The sequence below is a fragment of the Culex pipiens genome, chromosome 1 (genome assembly GCF_016801865.2).
Source record: "Culex pipiens pallens isolate TS chromosome 1, TS_CPP_V2, whole genome shotgun sequence".
Classification (NCBI taxonomy): domain Eukaryota; kingdom Metazoa; phylum Arthropoda; class Insecta; order Diptera; family Culicidae; genus Culex; species Culex pipiens.
In genome coordinates, this window is record NC_068937.1 from 19,707,446 (window position 1) to 19,731,675 (window position 24,230).

Below are 24,230 nucleotides of genomic sequence, written 5' to 3' on the forward strand. Positions count from 1 at the left end.
TGAAATTATTAAACTTAAAACATTAAACATTAAACATTAAACATTAAACATTAAACATTAAACATTAAACATTAAACATTAAACATTAAACATTAAACATTAAACATTAAACATTAAACATTAAACATTAAACATTAAACATTAAACATTAAACATTAAACATTAAACATTAAACATTAAACATTAAACATTAAACATTAAACATTAAACATTAAACATTAAACATTAAACATTAAACATTAAACATTAAACATTAAACATTAAACATTAAACATTAAACATTAAACATTAAACATTAAACATTAAACATTAAACATTAAACATTAAACATTAAACATTAAACATTAAACATTAAACATTAAACATTAAACATTAAACATTAAACATTAAACATTAAACATTAAACATTAAACATTAAACATTAAACATTAAACATTAAACATTAAACATTAAACATTAAACATTAAACATTAAACATTAAACATTAAACATTAAACATTAAACATTAAACATTAAACATTAAACATTAAACATTAAACATTAAACATTAAACATTAAACATTAAACATTAAACATTAAACATTAAACATTAAACATTAAACATTAAACATTAAACATTAAACATTAAACATTAAACATTAAACATTAAACATTAAACATTAAACATTAAACATTAAACATTAAACATTAAACATTAAACATTAAACATTAAACATTAAACATTAAACATTGTTAAATTGAGAGAAGTGGATATTTCAATAAAATTCATTTATTTAAAACTATGTACTATTGAGATCAAGAAATCGTGATTACTAGATCTACAGTATGTAAAAAAAGTATTTACACCCCTTGGGCACTATGCACATTTTGTGATGAAACATGTAAAAAATTTAAAGTTTGACAGGAACCTAGTACTACGTTTTGTTCAGAAACTCATGCCAAACATTTTGCTACAAAAAGCTCATGAAAAGATGATTTCTATAAAAAGTTATATAACAAATACTATTACGAAAATAAAAAAGGTGCAAAAAAAGTTTGTACACCTTTCGAAAAATTAACATAAATAATGTTATTTGTTGACAAATCACCATAAATCCAGTCTCCCAACTCCAAATAGGCATCCTTGACTGATTAAAAAAATAATTTGGATTGAATATAAAGTTTACTAACTACTTAGTATAAAAGTTTATATAACTCTGGAAATTCTATATAAGACTTATCTAAACTTAATTTCGCAAACTTTTAATTCAACTAAATGTCAATATATTACCATAGAATTGCTAAATAAACATTTTGGAGTGGGTATAACACCGTTTTGGGGGTATTTGTATCGATAGAATAGATTTTTCGTTGGAATTTCGTACCAACCCGGAATTACGTTGTCGGAAAATCCGCCGGCATCTGAACCGGTCCTCAATTCACAAGTCAACCTATGTGGCATCAGAAAGGGCATAAAATTTCCGATCTTTTGATACCCATACATCCAGGTTTTCTATAAAACCCACGTTTTTAAATACCTAAGCAAAAACGTTGTTATGGTTTCGTTTGAGCAACCTGCCAAAAATGTATGGAATTTCGTAATTTTTGTTCTCGTGGATCAAACTTACTTTTTGCCCAGGTATTTAAAAACGTAGGTTTTAAAGAAAACCTAGATGTTTGGGTATCAAAAGATCGGAAATTTTATGCCCTTTCCGATTCCACATAGGTTGACTTGTGAATCGTGGACCGGTTCGGATGCCGGCGGATTTTCCTACGACGTAATTCCGGGTTGGTACGAAATTCCAACGAAAAATCTATTCTATCGATACAAATACCCCCAAAACGGTGTTATACCCACTCCAAAATGTTTATTTAGCAATTCTATGGTAATATATTGACATTTAGTTGAATTAAAAGTTTGCGAAATTAAGTTTAGATAAGTTTTATATAGAATTTCCAGAGTTACATAAACTTTTATACTAAGTAGTTAGTAAACTTTATATTCAATCCAAATTATTTTTTTAATCAGTCAAGGATGCCTATTTGGAGTTGGGAGACTGGATTTAGGGTGATTTGTCAACAAATAACATTATTTATGTTAATTTTTCTAAAGGTGTACAAACTTTTTTTGCACCTTTTTTATTTTCGTAATAGTATTTGTTATATAACTTTTTATAGAAATCATCTTTTCATGAGCTTTTTGTAGCAAAATGTTTGGCATGAGTTTCTGAACAAAACGTAGTACTAGGTTCCTGTCAAACTTTAAATTTTTTACATGTTTCATCACAAAATGTGCATAGTGCCCAAGGGGTGTAAATACTTTTTTTACATACTGTACTATCGACAAAATATTACTGACGATTGAGAAAATCTCGATTTGCATTCGAAGCTTTTTTTTATGTAAAACTACAAAAAATCCAAAATTATAGGAATCATACAAAAAGTCGAAAACTTCTAAATTTTTTGATTTAAAATTTCTCAATAACAAATAATTTTTAAATTAAAAAAACAAATCAAAAAATTCAATAGCATTTTTGGTTTTTTTTATGTTTCAATATACTTTTTGATATTTTATATATTTTTTTGTTCTTTTGATTTTTTACCATTTTTTTTTTCTTTTTGAAAACAAAAAAACATTTAGAAAGTTTTAAATGGTTCCATTTTTTATTTCTAAGATAAAAAAAGAAAATTTATGTTAGTTTTAAAAATTATGCAAAAAAAAAAACAATTGGTTTCTTTGAGATCATTTTTTTAATAATAAAATTTTAAAAGATATTATTTAAAATTCATTTTAAATTTTTGAACTTTTGAAATTGATTTCTTCTAGAAAGTTTAAGAATTCCTGAAATTTTATACTTGTTTAAATGTTATAAGGTTTTCAAAATTTTAAATTCTTTTGAAAGTTCATGTTTTTATTTTATTTTTCAAATAAAATAATCAAATATTCAAATCCATTCTTCGCTTTTTTCAATTTTTAAAAATTCTATTATTTTTGTCTATTTTCCAAAATAAATCTTGATTTTTTAAAACCTTTTTTCAATTTTATACTTTTAAGATTTTATTTTATAATTTTTAGTTGTTTAAAGATTTTTTATTTGAATTTCATATAAAAAATGAATAAAGGATTTTTTTTCAATCCAAACCAAATTAAAATTAGGAACTTAAATATTGTTCCTAATTTAAATGAAAGTTGTTATTAATTCAATTGATAATTTTTTAAGGTTTAATATTTTCTTAAATTTTTTACTTTTTTGAATTATTATATCATTGATTTATCTTTAATATTGTTCGAATTTTTTTTTGAAAATAAAATAAAATATGAACTTATGTTACTAATTTATTTTATTTAAAAAAATAAAAAGCTCATTTTTATATTTTTGAAATCTAAAAAAACCTTTTTTGTTTTGTTTTTGTTTGAAGTTTAAAATTTTACTTTTTTGAATTTTTTTAACAATTTTATTTAAAAAAAATATTTTTGAAATTTTTAAAGGCATAAAAATTACCATTTCTATAATTTTGGATATTTTGAATTTAAAAAAAATATTTTCACTGCTTTCGCATTTTACCTTAAATAAAAACGATGTCTGTAGCTTGAGAAATCCTGGAATTAAATTAGTATATTTTTACAAATTTCAAAACCAAGAATGAAAAACGAAAAAAATTAATTGCAGTGAAATATTTTGTTTTGAAAATTTATTGAATTTTTGATGATTTCCTGTTTTTACTTCGATTTTTCTGGCTCTAATTTTAAAAATGTTTTGATTGAAGTTAATTCAAACGCGTTGAAAATTCCACCTCACCTTGACTGTCAAAATGATACCTTTCAACACTTCATTCCACTTGTCAAATTTAAATCACCACTCCCCATTCCCATTTCTTTTACATCCTTCCTGTCTGCAGGCCAAAACAGCAGCAGCGAAAAAAAAATCCTTAAAATTTTCAAACATTCAAAATGCGATTTCACGTCCTCAATTGGCCTCCTGCCTGCCCGCTAACTGTTGCCAGCCGTTTTACTGACTGCCAAGGTGAAAAAAAAATAATATAAATAAAAATAACAAATTTCACATTGGAAACGCGAAGCAGAGCCGCAAAAAAAAAAAACGATTGCCGGAATATTTTCATAACAGTGAACACGTGCCTCCAGGGGGAGCTGGAACAGAAAAAAAAAACAACAAACAGGTATTTGCGCCTGCCAATATGCAACGCCACCGCCTGCACCACCGCAGACACACTCCTGAAGGTAGGCAGGCCAACTGACACAGCGAAATATGGCGAAAATATGCCTTTGATGGTTTGGTTTTCCAAATTTTTGCACTTTTCCAGTGCTTCCTGTTTTGTCTCCCCCTCCCATCGCTGCTTTTGGTTCAGGAAATGTAAAAATATCGACTCTGGTGGCGCGGAGAATCGATGAGTTCGTATTTTTTCTTCTTCTTTTTTTTGCAGGTAGGAAGGAGGGTAGCTGGTGGTGACAACTTTGATGCCAAAGGTCGCGAACTGTGAGGTTTAATCGGTGGCTATTTTTGGATTTTTTGAAAGAGCAAAACAAAACAAGTTTGCACTAAAAGCGCCATCTATTAGTCACTAGCCGAAATGAGCCTGAATGTATGCAGCAACGCGCTGAAATTGTTCGAAAATTTGAAAAAAAGTGCATTTCCGATTAAAATTGCGTGATGAATATCGAAAAAAAAAGAGTGGAATTTAATGACATTTCAACAACGAAAAAAATCACGTCACCCCCAAAATGACGTCTGATGAAGGGTCGTCGCGCGTTGATTTCTGAGTGTTGGATGTAACAACACCACCGCGTAAAAATGTGTGATTGTGGTGCCAAAAGAAGCACAAATATTAAATAATGAATTTAACATTCCGCGAAAAAAAATACAACTGCATGACACAAAAGAATTCCGCTGGCATTGATGTGACCTGTCTGTGTGTGTGTGGAAGGCCAATTTAATGATAATACAAATTGGACGAAATTAAATCAATTTGATTGAATTCGGTTGGTTTTTTTGTGTTATTTAATTTTGCTAGCCACAGCAAATATGACATGGACGTAATGACTTAATGGGAGTTGACTGACAGATGGTTGAGAGCGAGGAACAAATAATATTTTTGTACGTAATTCAATTTTGAGAGAAATAGTGCTAATGCAATTATGGGTTTGAAGTTTGTCTTATTTAAAAAAATCACTGAAGTTTTGAAAAATAACTGATTAAAAATTAAATTAAAAAAAATCTTAAAAACTATTGAGAACCTTTTTCAAACTTACTTCATCACTAAAATACTTTCAGATAGGGTAGCCAAATATGAAAACTATTGGACTCATTGGAAAGGTCTTTAAATCTACTTTCTAAAAATATGTTATAGAGCGGTTTTATCTAACAAATTAAAAACTATCATCTCTTTTAGCAATCTTCCGGACACTTGTCGAAATGTTTCTTTTTTTCAGCATAACTTTTAAAGTACTTTGCTAATCTTAATAATTTTCAACATGAGCTTATGGGACCCCAAGTTGGATCGCCAGCCAGTCTCGAGATATTTGAGCGACAATGTTCTATTGACATGTAAACACATTCAAACATACATTTGTTCAGAATTTGATCCCAAGCCAATTGACATACGGAAAAGTGGGTCAAGGAGGTCGAATAGGGTCCTAAAATGCAGTTTAAATTTGTGATATTATTGCTCATAACGATAAAGCTTATTTTTCTGAGTACAATGTCCCTTTGAACGACCACAAAGGATTTAAAATGGATTTTTAATTGAATATAAAAAAATTACTTCATGGTCCTTCTTGACAGAAAAAGTCCTACTTGACTTGACAGCTCGTTCCAAGGAGACCATAGTTTATCAATCGAAAAAATGTTGGCTTGTCAATATTTTTTTTTTGCAATAAAATAAAAAAAAGTCATTTTGAAATGGTTTTTAATCGTGATTTTTACCGTTGTATATAAAAATTTACATAGGGCTTTAGTACCCAATTAAGCAGTTCATTGATTTTAAAGCCTTTCTTCAGTAAGGTGAGGAACGCAAAATGATTGTCTGTATCTTTTTTAAAGGCTAAAAACGGTTTCAAAAATATTTGCCATGATCCAACCAATAAAATTTTGATAAATTTACTTGATTCTACTGGAACGGAATCGAAACTACACAATTACCAAAATTACATTTCAATTAATATTTATTAAGCGGGCTCAAATATTAATAGATTCGGTTTCGTACTTTGATGTTTTTTTCAAATATTTTCTTTCAACAGATTTTAATTATTTGCGATATTTGAATTATCATAGGTTTCATTCAAAATCCAAAACCACAAATCTAGATTTTTTAATTAGGTCCTATACATATGAAGCACAATAGCTTATAGGACCTTTAAAAAACTCTAGACATTGTGTTCTCGATGCACTTAAAAAAAGTACAATCCATGTAATCATGAAAATAAACCTATGACTTTCACTAAGTTTTCGTATTGAAATCATGGATCGAGAAATTTGGTTTTAAATTTGTAACAGCAACTTAAAAAAATATCATTAAATTTATAAAATTCTGAAGCCTTAAAAATGGATAAAAATTTCAAATTCAAAATTCCAAAATTCCAAAAATTAAAAGAAAATAATATTTTTACAAAAGAATTTTTGAAAATTGTAAAAAATCAAAGTGTTGACCTTTTTTGGTATTTTAAATATAAAAAAAATGAATTGTTTTTTCTTCATTTTTTAAAAAATTAAAAAAGTCAAACATAGCGCAAATTTTGAAAAATTTAAAAAATCTTCTTTTTTAGATTCAAAAATAGAAGAAAATTTTAACAATTCAAAAGAACTTAAAACATAGCTTTTATACAATTCTTAAAAAAATAAAAAAAAAATAACCACCAAAAGGTCAAGATGGAATCAAACATAAAATTATTATAAAATAACTTTTATAAATTTCAAGCATCAAAGGGCTTTTTTTTATTGATTGAAAAAAATCAAACAAAAAATTTTATTTTTTCTAAAAATCTAACTATTAAACATTTTCTGATATTAAGAATAATTAAAAAATGTGTTTAATTCCATTTTCAAAAAAAAAAAGAAATTTACATTCTGAAATTTCAAAAGAACGTAAATTTGAAAAATTTGAAAAGAGCAAACAAACTTAAAACTCCAAAATAAAAATCATAAAACATTTATTTTTGTTAAAAAAATGTCAAAATCTCTTTTTATTATTATTTTTCACTATCAATTCTTACCAAGCTATTAATTGCTCGATGAGGGTTGAAAACGCTTTTAAGAAGCTGTAATCGAATGATTGAAAAAAATAAAAGGTTAAAGAATAACCGACTTTAAAAAAAAAACCTTTTCTTGTTAGTGTTGACATTTTTTCAAACAAGTTCAGATATTTAATATCAGCATACAATTTTGAATCATTTCTGAGAGATTTTGCATTTTTGTTCAAGCAAATTATTTGATTTATTTCTGTGAGTTTTGCAGTCTGGCAAACGTGATCAGTTCTTTACATTTTATTAAAATTTATTTTATTATTACATTATTATCACGCCACCCTTTCATTAAAAAAAACTTGACCAAGTGACAAGATAGCACAGCAGCGAAGAAATACATTGAAACATACAAAAAAGTTATTTTTATGCAATTCGGCGAAACGACATTTTGAAAACTGCACCAAGTTTGGCTTAAAAATCAAAAAATCTTTTTTAAATGAGTTTTGTCAAATCGAAATTTGAAATTGAAAAAAATAGTTCTGGAAAGATGCTTTCAGAATTTTTTTTAATGTAAATGATTTTTTATCAGCAGAAGCCATGGAAGAAAAAGTAATTTTTGTATGTTTTAATTCAAAAAATCCAAAAAGGCACCAATAAATTGTCCTATAAATTTGCTCAACAATTCATAAAATGATTAATTTTGATGCTATTTTTTGCATTTATACTACTTTTACTGTTACCTTTTGAAATTCTTGATGTTTTTTTTAAATATAATTTTATTACGTAATTAACAAGAAAAACCCGATTTAATATCACCAGAGGTGAAATAGAGCCTTTCTTACAAAATGATGAAACTCCGAGAAATATATTGGTGCAATTATTTTTTCAAAAACATAATGATACCATCCAGTGAGAATTTTACCTAAAGCTTCGAATCTTTTAAGGCTAAACCTCAAATGCAATTTTTTTTAATTTCAGAAGTACATTATTTGTCGCAAGACATTTAAATTTAATTAAAAAAAACATATTGGATTGACATTATAAGAAAAAAAAGTGTACTCAGTCTATAATGTTAGTCTATGATTAACTTAAAAAAATATGTATCGCTATTGCACTTTGTCAATCAATTATGAGAAGCCAGAAAGAACACTTTCACGCGCAGCGTAAAACGCGCAAGCGTAAAAGCGCTGGCGTTGAAGCTTCGACTTGACGACTGAGAACGAGCCGGGACTTCGAATTTGATGTTCAGTATATGATTTTGTATAAATCCAAAAATTTAATAGGAAAAAATAGGGTAAAAATAAGACGAAAAGCACTAAAATCGCTATATCTCTGGAAATACATTTTGGAAAAGCTTCAAAATTTGGGCCCAAACAGTTTATGGCGCATGTTTTCGAATGGCTTTTTGTTTGAAACTGAATTCTTCAAATTTGATAGTGTTATCGGTAAAATAGTCCAAAAAATACCTATAAAAATGGCTTTGACCACATTTACTAGTCGAAAATTGTGAATCGAAAAATAAAATGTTCGTCTCCGACCCCACGGCTACAGATCTGGCTTTTAAAAATTGTGGGTTTTACGAGCGGTTTTCCAGTGATGGAAGACACAAATTTTTAAGAGCGGATACAGACATCGGCCATGCATTTCAGAAAAAGAGCTCTCAAAAATCAGACTTTGAGTTCCGGGTTTCGGGCGAAAATTCAATCGAAAGAGCGCATCTAAACCTTCAATTTAGTAATAGGATTTTTTCCTGGGACGAATCCTCGCCGTGCACGAGTTTTTTTAGATTTCTGAAAAAAGCGTTTTTCCAAAAGCAAACCTTAAACCTTTCTTTTGTAAGAAAGGCAAAAACTTAAATTTCATACATTCCGTAACATTTTTTTATTCTATTGATTGGGCTGTCAAGTTTTGAATAATTTGTGAAACTTTTAGTTAAGAATAAGATAAACATGGAATTTGATATTTTAGTCGAAATAAGATATGAAATGAGAGACAAAAAGTGGACAAATTATACTATTTGGGAAAAGAAATCACACATTTCAAAAATATACATACCTTAGATTTTGAATAATAACAATTGTTCAGTTGTAGTTTGATTTAAGTAGAATCAATAATTTAGTTTAATTTTTTATTATTCAACTTTTTGCTTAATTTAACAACACTTTTTTTCTATAACTTGACAATGTCAAAACAAATATTCAAAAATTAATTTTGTTATTTGTTTTTTTTTATTTCTAAATTATTTCAATGTTTAAGCTACAGAAGGGACCATCCCTAAACCACGTGGACTCTTTAGGGGAGGAGGGGGTGTATGGCGATTATCCACGATCCATACAAAAAAGTTTTTTTGTATGAACAATTGTCCACGAGGGGGGGGGAAGGTGGGGATAACAGGTTCCCGAAAAAGTGTCCACGTGGTTTATGGATCGTCCCGAATCATAAAACATAGATAATTTTTCAGATTCGTTTTCATAACTCTGCCGAAAACAAAAATAACTTAAAGTTTCGACAGTAAAAATCTGGGATTGAGCAAATTGACTGTCTTTTTTCAACGAAAATTCGTCAAAAAGACTCATAATCTGCTGAGATTTGTCGTTTTTTTAACTAGAGCAGTTGGGATGGACTGTTTTTTTTTTACATGCTTCCAAAATTTGGCAGATTTTTTTTAGTGTGAAATGAATTGATTAATATCAGCACCGCCACAGAAACATATGATTTCAAAATAAACACTTTTGACCAAATTTGACAAATAGAAAGTTATGTCCTATCCCTTGCTTGGTATCAGATTAAAATCCACCATGAAGCTGTCAAACCAAAACTGTCAAACCAAAGAGTAAAAAACAAACAACCCAAGATACTGATATTGGTGAACACAAATTAAAAACAATTTTATCGAAATAAAATCAAATATTTTTTTTACTTTTTTTGTCTACTTCTAATTTTTACCAAATTTGTTGATGTTCACCTAAAGAAATGTAATTTAAATGTAAATTTACACAATATTTCAGGCAAAATCATAGGGTAGAGGACCCAGTTTTCGCCCTGCTCCAGTTTTCGCCCACCTACTGGATTTAATCTGTATTTAGCAAACTTATACCATTTTTTGGTTGAATTTACTATGCAGGTTTACATATTCATTCATTTCTAGTACTAATTGAAACTTTTCTTATGAATTTCTATTGTTTATTAAGTTTTTATAAGCTTTTCAAAAAAAGCCTTACTGCAGCCGCCATATTTTTGTCAATTTAGACTACAGCGGGTAATAATGTTAATGAGGGAAAACAACTCATTTTGTCCGAAAATTATGTAAATGAATAATTCATTAGTTCACTGTATGTGTGAATTTCATGAAAATCTAGTGATTTACCTGTTTTAAACGTTTTCCAAAGGTTATTTCAATAAAATAAAGAGGGCGATTTCTGGGGTCATGAAAAAACATGCGATCCAATTTTCGTCCAGGGCGAAATCTTTTATTGTGTTTTCAGATTTTATCTAGAACCAGTTTTCGTTTACCATAAAAACTTATCTAATCGCAGCGAAATGTGCTTGAAAATTTTTTGAACATTCTAGATTATTTTTATATGTTAAATAATCATTTTAATTAGTTTCATTCATTAGGGGGTTTTGGTATAAACATCAGTTCAAAAATTGACCTAAGCTAAGATATGGGACACCTAGTTCAAATGTAGTAAAAGTTTACTGGTACAGAGGAAAACAAATTAAGCAGAGGATGGGAAAGTAGTTACACATGTGCTTTAATATTTTTATTAAGAGGTACTCGAAGTTTTATATTGAGTCAATTCGGGAGCGAATGCCCCATAGGGTTAAAGCTCCCCTAACAAAATCAACAACAACATGGAGCTAATTGTAACTGTGTGCTCTTATCTAGGGTGAATAGGGACACATGAGTTCTATCACAAATTTTGATTTAGTCATATTTTTTTTAGTGAGAGTGAGAACATGTTTTGGTTTTAGTTAGAATATACAAAGAACCTAAAAAATATTAGGACATCTGTATAGAAAGCTCCTAGGGTTTTTTGAACTTCAATTTATTTTACGACAAAATATGTGCAAATCAATGAAATTGAGCTTCGGGAACATGTTGTGTATCAATAGGAGACCATATTTGCTTAGCTTTGTGTCATAACTTCATATGGTATCTTGATTTTTGTCGTGGGCGAAAACTGGTTCCAAGGATGGGCGAAAATTGGATTTAGGGGGGCGAAAATAGGCTCTTCAGAGCACTTTATTAAAACGCAAAATTTCATTAAAAATGAACATGTAAATGATGAAAACTTTGTGGAAACTTAAAATCAAATAGTTTATCAACGTTCTACAACATATAGAACCAAATACCATAAATTGTCATTAAATACTCATCAAATTTCCTAGATTGCCACTATAAAGTGGGCGATTTCTGGGTCCTCTACCCTACTTTTTCTGTCTTCACGATTATAAATGCAATTTAAATAAGCATCAATAAGGCTTTCTGGAACCAGTGAAAAAAATATAATTTAACCCAAAAATGACGAACTTCTCGTCACAGTGCCCTGATGCAAACAATTGGTACGTTCGTTTGATGGCTAGTTCCACACTGAGTGCCGCACTCAGAGCTGTCAAAGTGTTTCTTTGAAGAAACTCGCGCTAGTTCCGCACGAGTTTCGCCGCCATCTTGGAACTGAAACTCTAGTGCCGCACTCGATATTTTTTCAGTTTCATGCGAGTTCCACGCACACTGACAAATCGTCGCCATCGTGCTAACTTGTCGTACGTGCATTATGGGCCAAATTGAGTTAAGAACGCCACATTGTGCAGCTCACAATGCCTCACCTTTTGACCGTCACAGATCCCCAAAATTCGATTTCAATCTTGAGATATTCAACAAAAACCGAAAAAACTCCGTGCATTTTTGTCACTTTATACATGAAAGTAGTTTCAATCTTGTCGTGCTATCTTGTCACTCCATGAAAATTGATGTAAGTGCGACAAAAAGCCAAAGGGATTTCAGGCCAGGAAAGTCAGGATGCGTTTGTCGCACGTACAAGCTAGACTACCGTAAACATTTGTAATTATAACTCGGGACTCCAGCAACCAACTTCAACCAAACTTTGGGACAATGCACAGAATGGTAAGCCAAACAAAACGTGTTTGTTATTGTTTACATTACGTGCTCTCGTTTTTCTATATTCAAGGTCAAACATTAAAACGCGTTTTTCTCGGAACGTCAAAATGGCGGGTGCGACAAGATAGCACGACGACGTCGAAATGACGTTCGATTGAGCCAAAACCGGCACCGACGAGTGCGGCACTCAGTGCCGCACCGGCTCTTCAAACGAACGTACCAAATGATCGAGCTCGAGCTGTCACTGCCCTGCGAAGTATGTTGGCTGACATATCGAGCGGTAAGCAAAAAAAAACCAGCTAGAAGTCGCCTGACAAAAAACTGTTGCTAGAAAGAGATAGGAAATCTGATGCAAACAAACGTTCAGCTGCCATGTAAACATACTTTGAATGTGGTGGTAAATTTCTGACTAGAAAGCCTTCTGGAAACCTGTAACAGATGATTGTTTACCACAAAATTAAAAAAAGTTGTTTATGGAAGACCGATTAAGGTTTCTAGGCCCAGTGCAAAACTGTGATTTAACTCAAAAATGACGAACTCCCCGTCACAGTGTGCTGATGTAAACAAAGATCGATCTTGAGTTGTCACTGTCCCTGCGAGATATGTTAACTGTCATCGAGGGGTCTAGAAAAAGAAAGCAGATTTCTGATGCAAACAAACCAACTTTGGGATGCCAAGGTTTGGATGTGTAAATTTTCGACTGAAACCCATATGAAAGAAATTTGACATCAAATAAATAATAAACCAAACTGTTACCATACCGATTGATCGGAAAGCAATTTCAATTTGTCAACATTAAGCAGCCCACCAGCGTCAGCAGTAATTACACACACAATTCCCACCCTTGATTCACCTTGATCGCGGCCATCGTTTTTAATTATGTAATGCATTATTAATTTGCACCAATTTATCGGCCACCACCGATCGGAGCTGCAAAAACACAACAAATTTTAATTAGCATCCCGCGCCAACCCTGCTTCAACTGTCAAATTGACAGTATGGGCGCCGCAGGCGCCAGGGGTGGGACGTACACATTTTCATTAGCTCCAGTGTCAAGCTAATACACTCAAACCCCGATGGTTTGACACTAACTGTTGTCAAACGAACGGGGTCACTTTTTAGTTTGACACCCCCTTTTACACGGAGTTCACACACACTACGAAACGTGTGTTTTGATAGTGTGCGTGAGCGCCGTGTAAAAAGTGACAGTTCGTCACTTTTTAGTTTGACTTTGACCAACCAACGGGGTACAAACTAAAAATGTGTCAAACGAAAAAGTGACCAACCACCGTGGGTTGAGTGTAGTAGTGAAAAAAAAATTGGAGCGCCGCTCTGTCCACTGTCGGAGCTTTATTTATGGGAACCATCTTTAAACCGCAACCGCCGGAACTCCCGGGGACTCCCGGAGGGAGTCACGGGGTGTCCACCAGGGGCGGGTAATCAACTATTAATAGCAAATTAATGAGACATTATTTGGCCTGCTATTTTGATAATTATGTAAATAAACCCGGGGAAGGTCATCAATCGAAGCCCTTTAATCGCTGCATTCCGACCGGAGGTCGGTTCCGGATCGCGCCACACGTGTCCAAATAAAAGCCTATCGCGTGCGATATAATGATAGAGTTGGACCGGCCCCCACCCAAACACACACACGAGCAACCGCGTGAAATGTTAAATATTTAAAATAAATACACCGGCTCAATTTTTGACAGCTCGCCAAATCCCACCCCTTGCCTCTACTGTTGTTGTGGCCAACTGTCACCCGCACCAGTCAATGACAGCTCGGGGTGCGGGGGCGATTCGGAGTCCGATTGTGGTTTTTCATCCGCTGGAAAACCGCATCGGAATTAACCCGATTTTGGGTGGGGTTTGGTTCGGGGGCAGTGTTGCCAGACCGAGGTGGCGCGAGCGCGGTTTGAATCAATATTTAACGTTCGAGTGCGCGGGATTATTTACTTTTCAGAAATCGGAGTTTTGGGGCCGGATTTTTTTTCTCTCTGTTTCCGAGTGATTCGCGCGGATTTGGGGTTCCAGCGAAAATTACAGCCCCGCTGAATGCCAACCCTTTAACAATCGATAAGTCATGCAAGCGTGCAAACATTCGGGCGCGAATGACAATCTGCCTCTGTCTGTCTCTTTCTGCGAAAGAGTGATAAAATAATTAATAGAGTGGTTGGGCGTGAAAAATTAATATCGTAATCAGTTGGGCAAACATTTAATGGTGATCCGCGCGAGAAAAAATATGGCCGAAGCGTTTGACAGCTGTTTTCGCTTCGCATTATCGCGATGATGCGCGATAATCGCGACCTTTATCGCGCGGTAATCGCGCTCTGACAGGCAGCTTGAATTGTTTCTGCTAAAGTGGCAGCATTGCGGTTGTTTTGCTTTGATTTTGAACGCATTTTGACAGTTCTTGTTCTGAGGAACCAGTGCTGCCAGAAATTTCAAAATTCAAAATTTATACAAAAAATAAAAAAATAGGTCAAAGGCGATGCGTAAACAAGCAGTCCATTATTCTCATGTCAGTTGCTATCAGTTTGTTTACAACTCGTTTTTTGCCTATAAGGCTTTCTAATCGAAAATTTACCAACAAATTCAAATCATGTTTTCATGGCAGCTGGACGTTTGTTTGCAACCGATTTGCTATCTCTCTAGCAAAAGTTTTTTGTCAGGCGACTTCTAGCTGGTATATTTTTTACTGACAGCCCGATATGTCAGCCAACATTCTTTGCAGGGCTGTGACGACTCAAGATCGATCATTGTTTACATCAGGACACTGTGACGAGAAGTTCGTCACTTTTGGGTTAAATTATATTATTTTCACTTGACTAAAATTTACTAACACATTTACACCTCTGAGTGCCACAGAAGTTGGTTTGTTTACATCAGAATCTGCTTTCTCTTTCTAGCAAAAGTTGTTTTAAAGCCTACCGCCTTATGACAGCTAACATATTTCGCAGGGGCAGTGACAGCTTGACAGCTTTATTGACATTATTTTGCTTGGATTTTGTTGGGAATAAGGCTTTCTATACCCTGTGGAAAAAAATATTATTTAACTCAAAAATGACGAACTTCTCGCCACCGTGTCCTGATGTAAACAAAGATCGAGCTCGAGCTGTCACAGTCCCTGCGAAATGTGTTGGCTGCCATCGGGTGGTACGCTTTCAAAAACCAGCTAGTGAAAGCAGATTCCAATGTAAACAAACCAGCTTCTGTGGCACTCAGAGGTTTGAAAGACTAGAAAGCATGCCAAAACTATGAGGATTAATAAGGCTTTCTAGTCAAAAATTTGCCCACACATTCAAAGTATGTTTACATGGCAGCTGGGGATTTGTTTGCATCATATTTGCCATCTTTTTCTAGCAAAAAGTTTTTGTCAGACGGCTCCTAGCTGTTTTTTTTTGACTGACCGCCCGATATGTCAGCCAACATACTTTGCAGGGCTGTGACAGCTCGAGTTCGATCATTGTTTACATCAGGACACTGTGACGAGAAGTTCGTCATTTTTGGGTTAAATGATATTGTTTTCACTGGGCTAACACATTTACACCTCTGAGTGCCACAGAAGCTGGTTTGTTTACATCTGAATCTGCTTTCTCTTTCTAGCAAAAGTTCTATTTATAGCCTACCGCCCGATGACAGCTAACATATTTCGCAGGGACAGTGACAGCTCGACAGCTTTATTGACATCATTTTGCTTGGATTTTGTTGTGAATAAGGCGTTTGTAGGCCCAGTGAAAAAAATATATTATTTAACTCAAAAAATGGCGAACTTCTTGTCACAGCATCCTGATGTAAACAAAGATCGAGCTCGAACTGTCACTGTCCCTGCGAAATATGGCGGCTGTCATCGGGCTGTAGGCTTTAAAAACAACTTTTGCTAGAGAGAGAAAGCAGATTCTGATGTAAACAAACCAACTTCTGAGGCCCTCAAAGGCTAACACTGTCAGGCTTCCTAGTCAGCAATTTACCAACTCATTCCAAGTATGTTTACATGGCAGCTGGGGATTTGTTTGCATCAAATTTGCCATCTCTTTCTAGCAAAAAGTTTATGTCAGACGGCTCCCAGCTGGTTTTTGTGTACGATTCTAATTAGATTCCGTTTCAGAATTGATTTGACTGAGCATTGTTTGCATCAGGACACTGTGACGAGAAGTTCGTCATTATCGGATTATATTATATTTTTTTTCATTGGGCCTAGAAAGCCTTATTCCAAATCAAAACAAAACTGTATTTTCATAAAACGTCAAATATGACATGAGCAGAATGCGTTGTTTGTTTACACTTCAGTGTTGCCAGTAATGCATCAAAATCTAAACTCGTTTCCTTTCTATTCTTGTTTTGATTACAGAAAGACGATATCTCCTCTAGTGTCAGTGCAAAAGGCAATGGCGATTGTCAACTAGCTTCACCAGGGTAAGACGAAACTTCAAACAACCCAGCGAAAAAAAACCCAGTGAAAAATAACCCTTCAACCCCAGTAAATACCACCTGGCCCTGGCTCCGGTCAGGCACCGGCTTGCTCATAACGGCTCGATGACTTTTTAATTTCCTTTTACCTTTAGCGCAAACTAAAAAAAAAAGAAAAACAACAAACAAACGACTTCTGTTGCCATCCGGAGCGCGCGCTCTGGAACCGATTGTTGTGCCCTGGAGGGCCATTCACCGGTTGTGCCTGTTTGTGTGGGTAATTTTCCACCACCAGGTTGGCTGTGCCCAGAGTAACGTGCAATGTTTACATTTTTTTGTGGGGCATTGAAAGAATTAACTTGAATTGTAAACAATCAAAAATTTGATTTTTTTGTTGATGTTAAGAAAAATAAAGATTTTCTTGCTTTTTAAAAGCATCAGTTTGCACCTTTTGTTCTAATTTCTTGATGAACGAACCAAAACAAATGCCAAAACAAAAAAAACTTAAATTATGTCAAAGCTAGAGTTACCCAAAAGTGGGTAGCGATTTTTTGACAACTGTAAAATTTTTATCAATATTTCAAGAAAAACCATGTACATGAGTCGAAAAGGATTTGTAAACAAACAGTCCATCCTGCACGATACTGATGTAAACAACAAACTGACGTGAGCGGGATGGACGGTTTGTTTACATTTTTTCCTTGAATTGACCTTCGGAAGCAACAATTTTCATCCTGTCTGCATAATGCTCTTGATCATTATCTCAAAACAAACAAGCATTCAAAACTATGTCAAAGCAAGAACTACCCAAAAATGGGTAGCGATTATCTGTCAATTGTCATTTTTTTCAGTAATTGATTGACAACCATTGCACTGACTCTTTTACATCGCTTTATTTTCTAAAAATTGACCACAAAGCCAACATTACCAATTTCATCTGTCAATTTAAGACAATTTTGCAATAAATTCTATTGCGTTAAAGTTTTTCTAGCCCAACTGTCAACAAAACCCTGCCAGCCAATCAAACTTTTTTCCCTTCCAAAAACAAAAAAAAACTAATAAATTCCCGTTTTCCAGCTATTTTGCCGTTCCGATCGTATCAATTTTCTATGCAAATTCGCCGTTCGCTTTCTATTGCGATCTAGACGGGTTGATTTGGAAAACAACAACAACAGCGAAAACCAAAAACAAACACAAGCCCACACGCGCTCGCTACCCCCTGACAGGTTCATCTGTCCATAATCTGTCAAAGCGATGAGACAAACAACAACAACAACGAAAAAAACTCGTGGAAGGGATAAACCTCGCTGAGAGCAAAACAAACGAACTGGCGAGAATTATCACCCAAAACTGGGGTGGTTTGTGTTTTGAGTGTGTGCGACGGGGATGATTTGCATATTTACAAACGTGGTGGGACGGTTGGCGTTGAGCGTCCGAAGGGCGCTTTTTTGACAAGCATTTTGAGGTTAAAATTAGGTGAATTCTTGAGAGCGTGTAGATTTGACAAGCTGTCAAAATAAAACATGCTAAAATTGAACAGTTTGAAATCAAATTTGCTTGAAATCAATCAGTTTTCGTCACAAACGAACCTTCTCAAAAATGAGTAAATCGACAAATGTCAGATTCGGGTAAAATTAACTGAGAACTGAGCGAGTTTCAATGATTTCTTCTTGAATTATGGGTAGAACTCACTCAAATCAGATATTTGTTGCTGAGAAGTTTGTCGTTTATTTTTGACAGATTCGCAAATTTCTGGACACTCAAGTGCCGCCCCTCGAGCTCAGATTAGAATTGGCAAATTCCAACCTCAAAAAAAAAACAGCCAAATCATCCCTTTTACGATCGTTTTTTCCACCATCAAACCACATTTCGGGCCTTTGTTTGTTTACCTTTCTCTTGGCGCGCGCGCTCGCCTACTGCGTGGTTATCGCGGCGTTTGTTTTGTTTACAGTAGGCGGCGCTGCGGTCGCGCCAGCGAGGTGTGAAATTTAGACGTTTTTGCGATGACAGAAGGGGGCTGCATCAAATCCTAATCCAATCGGACGGTGCGAGACGATAACCGGGGTTTATTTTCGCTGTCAGCCGCCGCTAGATGGCAGCACTGCCGCAAATGTTATCTTAACTCGAATAATACGGTTTCTTTCCGCTTGTTTTTTTTCTATTGAACGATTGTAACGGGCAAGACTCGGAGACTCTGATTGGAGCTGAAGCGGAAAAAGGGGTATAAAATCGCATGAAATTTATCGCTTTCTGCAATCGCGTTAGAAGCAATTTAGTGCTGGTGCGGAGGAGAAAAGGATGTTTACAAGAAATCGCGCGAGCTGCATCCTTTTGCACATCTCTTCGGGACAATCAGGACAACGGAAGCAGCTTCCATCACGATCCATTGTTCGGTCACAGACAACAGAATCGCACGCTCAAAAACTCTTAAACAATTTATTCTGTTTAGTTAGCACCCCTGTAACGTTTGACAGCTTGCTACACGCTCACCAAAAATGACTTACTTTTTGTGTGAAATTTACCCACGTCCAATTGTCCACAACTGTTTTCCGTGCACAGAAAAATCGAAGTCTGAGAAATCCATTAAGGAGTACATCACCGCTGCTCGGCGGAGTGGGTTCCCGCGATGATTATTATGTCTACTTTAGTGCTATTTATTATCGGACGGAAGGCTTCCTCCTTCTTCAAGACTTCGACCGAGCCCAGATCAGAAAGTGACAGGAGCGAACCCACGCCGCGCACACCCTTCGGTGTAAAGTTGTTTTTCTCTCCCGCGAGTTTCCCCGAACTGTTACCAAGATGTCACCGCTGCCTGATGGTGGCCACCGCGGAAGCGGATGTCGGCGCTGGTCTCTCCATTATCTGCGCCGGTGGGCGAACATTGAATTAAGATGTTCTCTCGCCATGGTGACGCCATGGTACCGTCGAACGGGGCGAGGTTGGGACACAGTTTTGACGTACGTCAGCGCAATGTTGACAGCTATTGTTATAATTTCACCCAAAAATGACGTACTACTCGTCACAGTGTCCTGATGTAAACAATGATCGAGTGGCTATCAACAAGCTGTCAAACGAAATTTGAGGTTAAGTTACTTGAAAAGATGTAAACAAAGTGCATTTTTTTCTGCATGTTCTAAATAACACAGTTTTCGTCAAAACCTAATCTACTCAGAGATGAGTAAAGGGGGCAGCTGTCAGATCTAGAGAAAATTTTACTCAGATCTGGGTGAATATCACTCATGGTACGTTCGTTTGAGGGCTAGTTCCACACTGAGTGCCGCACTCAGAGCTGTCAAAGTGTTTGTTTGAAGAAACTCGCGCTAGTTCCGCACGAGTTTCACCGCCATCTTGGAACTGAAACTCTAGTGCCGCACTCGATATTTTTTCAGTTTCATGCGAGTTCCATGCACACTGAAAAATGATGTTCGATTGAACCAAAACTGGCACCGACGAGTGCGGCGCTCAGTGCCGCACCGGCTGTTCAAACGAACGTACCATCAGTGTTCGTTGAATTCTGAGTAAAATTCACTCAAATCTGACAGATGCCCCCTTTATTCATTTCTGAGTAGGTTCGGATTTGACGAAAACTGAGTGATTTAGAACGTGCCTGTAGCTATGAAAGTCAGTTACATTTTTGAGAACTTTTGACAGGACTAACCTACCCTACTGTCAACACATTTTTCAAAGAAATTTGAGGTTAGAATCCACCAAGTCTCGGCAGTACGCCATAGGAATGCGTTTGTGTGCGTGGATCATGCCGTGCCACTAAAACTAAAACAATAACAAAAGAACATGCTAGGAAAAGCGTAACATAAACAAAGTCAGTGACGTTGACGTTGAGAAATATATTGCGATTTTGACAGCCGCACTACTAGTCAATTCGTCCAGTAATCCGATCATAATATTTACTTTTTTTGACATTTGAGCCGGTGTGGTAAAAAAATGGTAAATATTATCATCGGATTAGGGGAAATATTCCATTTCTCAGCCTATTGGTATTATCGGCCTATCAGCACTTTGATCACGAATTATAGCTTTCATAAAGTGTTTTTGACTGTTCCAAAGTAACAAATAGCTCAAATAAAAGTGAGCAAGCAACTCTCATTGTTGATGTACCTGAAAATGTTGATTTAAAAGCTGAAAACTGCAAAAGTATTGAGAATTAGTCGATCGCCTCAGACTGATTAAAATGGGTATATTTCCTCTACTAGATGAATCTCAAGTACCTTAGGTAGAAAGCCATGCCCCGAATATCATAAACAATGCGAAATTTTGACAGCTAACGACACCACAGTGACGACCAGGGCTGCGGAGTCGGGTCATGTTTTAAACGACTCCGACTCCGACTCCGACTCCGGCTTTTTGAGATAAGGTGACTCCGACTCCGGCTCCGGCTTTCAGCTCCAACCGACTCCGACTCCAACTCCGGCCTACCACCTCTAGCCGACTCCGACTCCGACTCCGGGTTATCAGAAATATTCGGCTCTGACTCCGACTCCGACTCCAGCTCATAAAAATTAAGCCGACTCCGGCTCCGACCCCGACTCCAGCTGTTCGAGTTTTGACGACTCCGACACCGACTCCGACTTCAGGTCCCCAAAAAGACCCGACTCCACCGACTCCGACTCCGACTCCACAGCCCTGGTGACGACCATCTCGAACGGAAAGTGAAGGAGGTTATGCCATAATGGTGGTTACCCGATTAAGTAACTTGCAATAAGTTCTACGGAGAAATTTCAAGCAAAATAATGAAAATTGACCAAAGACGAAATGTAAACAAACCGACTGTCTAGTTAAATTAAGAGAACGGACAACTCAAATCAACAGTACCAATCGAAGCACGAGAACTGTCAAACGGAGATACCAATCAAGCAAAAAGAGGCAAAAGACAATGGATTTTGCTCGATTGGTAGCTCCGTTTGACAGTTCTCGTGCTTTGATTGGTACTTTTGATTTGAGTTGTCCGTTTTCTAATAATCTCCAGCTTCTCTAGTTTAAGTCAGTTGATGTTTACATTAGGAACGAGAAGGATAGACAGCTTGTTTACATTTTGCCTATGGCCTGTTTTACATTGTTTTGCTTCATTTAAGGTTGGTACCATCAGCAGGGGCGAATCGGGACACATGGGATGAATTTTGACAGCTGTTTAGCCTTGTTACTGCACAATATTTGGGTTATTTTTACTGGTTTCGGATAGAACAGACAAGGAACAACAACGAAAATAGTGTGTCGTTTTTTAATGTCAAGATTTTAAGTGCTCTTAAAACTGCTGTCTCTATTCATCCCAGTTGACGGTAACTCTAAAGAATGTTAAAAAATAGCAAAATTCCGCCCGATAACGTCACATCGACAAAGACCACCTTCAGCTTAAAGTGAAGGAAGTTTTAACAAGAGCTGTCAGCAACTACTTTCAGAAATGTTGACAGCTGTTATTGCCATTTTGATGGCTATCCGATTGAGTAACTGTAAAAAAAAAAAGCTACAGCTAACGTCTCCACAATGCCGACTATCTGTCAACGTAAAGTAACGTAGGTTATGGAAGGAGCTGCCAGCAAGTGCCTTGAGCAATGTAGACAGCTACTGTTGCCATAATGGAGCACCCGCAGTCGAGCAGTTTTTGACAGTTCGCTCCATAAGAAATACATTGTAGAAAAAAGCAAAAACTGCTCGAATGGAAATGCTCCATTGGCAATTGGCTGATGCACGAAGTGATTTGTTTATCTTCTTTTGGGGGTACGCAAACGTCAAACCATACAAAATTATTGCCGGATTTAGATCCGGAAAAAGATCCGGAAGCAATTTGTATTGCTTTGACGATTGGTGAGGGTAATGAAAAGTTTAATTATGTTCTGCTTGCAGAAGACAATAAGTTGTTTAGGGTAAATTTAAGGTTAGATAACCCTCAAAAGATGTAAAAACAGTACAATATTGACAGATAACGTCGCATCGGTGACGCAAACCTCCAACTTAAAAGGACGGAAGTTATGGAAGAAGCTGCCAGCAAAGTGTTTCAGGCAATGTTGACAGCTACTGTTGTCATAATGGCGATTTCCCGAATAAGAAGCAGCCAATAAGTTATTCAGAGAAATTTAAGATTTGATAACTCCTAAATGATGTGAAAAACAGTACAATTTTGACAGATTAAATCACAACAGTGAAGACTACATCCAGCTTAAAGTGCTTAGAGAAATGTTGACATCTATTGTTGTCATAATTTGATTTGATTGAAAGAAACTATCAATAAGATGATCAGAGAAATGTATTGTTTGATTACCCTAACATGATGCAAACAAATAGTTCAATTTTGACAGATTGCGTTCCACGGTGACGAGCACTAACAAGGCACAAAAGATGTAAACAAAATATAGTTTGACAGCTGACGTCGCTACATTGGCGACAACCTCCGTGGTGAATGCTATAAAAGTAGTTTCGCCAAGTTCTGTTAGACAATTTGACAGCTATCGTTGCCATAATGAGGGATAAGGCTAGTATGCAGATCGGAAGGAGAGGGGTCAAGAAACAGCTTTACGAACAGCACAACAAAGGAGAGGGAGCAATTTCTTGGGGCTTTTCTTCACCCTCTCTGACATGCTTGCGCTGCCGCTGCTGCCCATTTGATTTTTTTCTTGATCGGTTCCTTCCGAAGTACGTATACCGCTATAACTGAAAGAGTAACCTCCATCAAGTTGTTCAGAGAGAAAGGTTAAGTTACGACCGAAAAATGTAAATAAGATGGAATTTTGACAGATAACGTAACCTGAATGAAGGCGCAGTCTAAAGTGAACTGGTCAAAACTGTAAAAGTAGGTGTCAACAAGGTTGTTTGAGCAATTTTGACAGCTGTCAAAACAGCCAACAACCTTTTCAAAGAAATTCGAGGTTAGATTACACCCAACTTTTGACAGCTACCGTCACCACAACGACGCCCGCGTCCAAAGTAACCCCACACTACCCCCTTCCTCAAGACGGTTCTTTTCCTCGGGAAACGACCTGTTGTTATCGTCAAGACGGGCTCCTTCTCTGGACAATGAGGGGGCTTACACCGAAGGAGGGGGGAATCACACTTCCGGGAAGTTGTTTGACAAGCTGGCGGAGGAGTGGAGGTTGGGACACGTGCCTCCTGCTTCGTGCCAGCATGATCCAGAACAACAGCAAGCGTTCAAGGACGTTTGCGGAAGATGATGCATTTGAGATGCAAGGGATGCGAACCGAGCAGAGAGAGAGAGAGCGAGAGATTGAGGATGGAAAAGTAATTCAATTATGGGTTCGGTGTTGCCAACGGGGAAGGTTTATCCCTGGGTGCAGAATGGAATGACACTTGACAGATTTATGGAGGATTTGCGGGCTGACTTGGCAAGACCAGCGCGGACAATGGGAAGGCATTATCGGAGTGGGTTAACGGGACTGGATTGCTTTTTTGTGTAACGAGATGACCTTCTGCTGGAGGAAACGTCAAATTGTACACACTCAAAAAGGGGAAAGCAAATTGTGAGTTGAAAGCGCAGCTTTTGCTGCATGGGTT

General features: G+C 35.7%; 2 protein-coding genes across 6 annotated transcripts in view; both read left to right on the top strand.

Annotated features, from left to right (window-relative positions):
* LOC120416924 (sex determination protein fruitless) overlaps positions 1–24,230 on the top strand; it is a 456,860-nt gene that overhangs the window by 96,745 nt on the left and 335,885 nt on the right. For all 5 annotated transcript variants that reach the window (XM_052706115.1, XM_039578832.2, XM_039578835.2 and 2 more), the window contains one exon: positions 16,651–16,715. The gene's annotated coding sequence lies outside the window, so the exon portion shown is untranslated. Of the gene's footprint in view, positions 1–16,650; positions 16,716–24,230 lie in introns of those variants that run through there.
* LOC128092793 (uncharacterized) overlaps positions 23,736–24,230 on the top strand; it is a 47,924-nt gene continuing 47,429 nt past the window's right edge. Inside the window, exon 1 of the mRNA XM_052707489.1 lies at positions 23,736–23,957. Within this exon, the coding sequence (XP_052563449.1) occupies positions 23,736–23,957 (222 nt within the window). The remainder of the gene's footprint in view (positions 23,958–24,230) is intronic.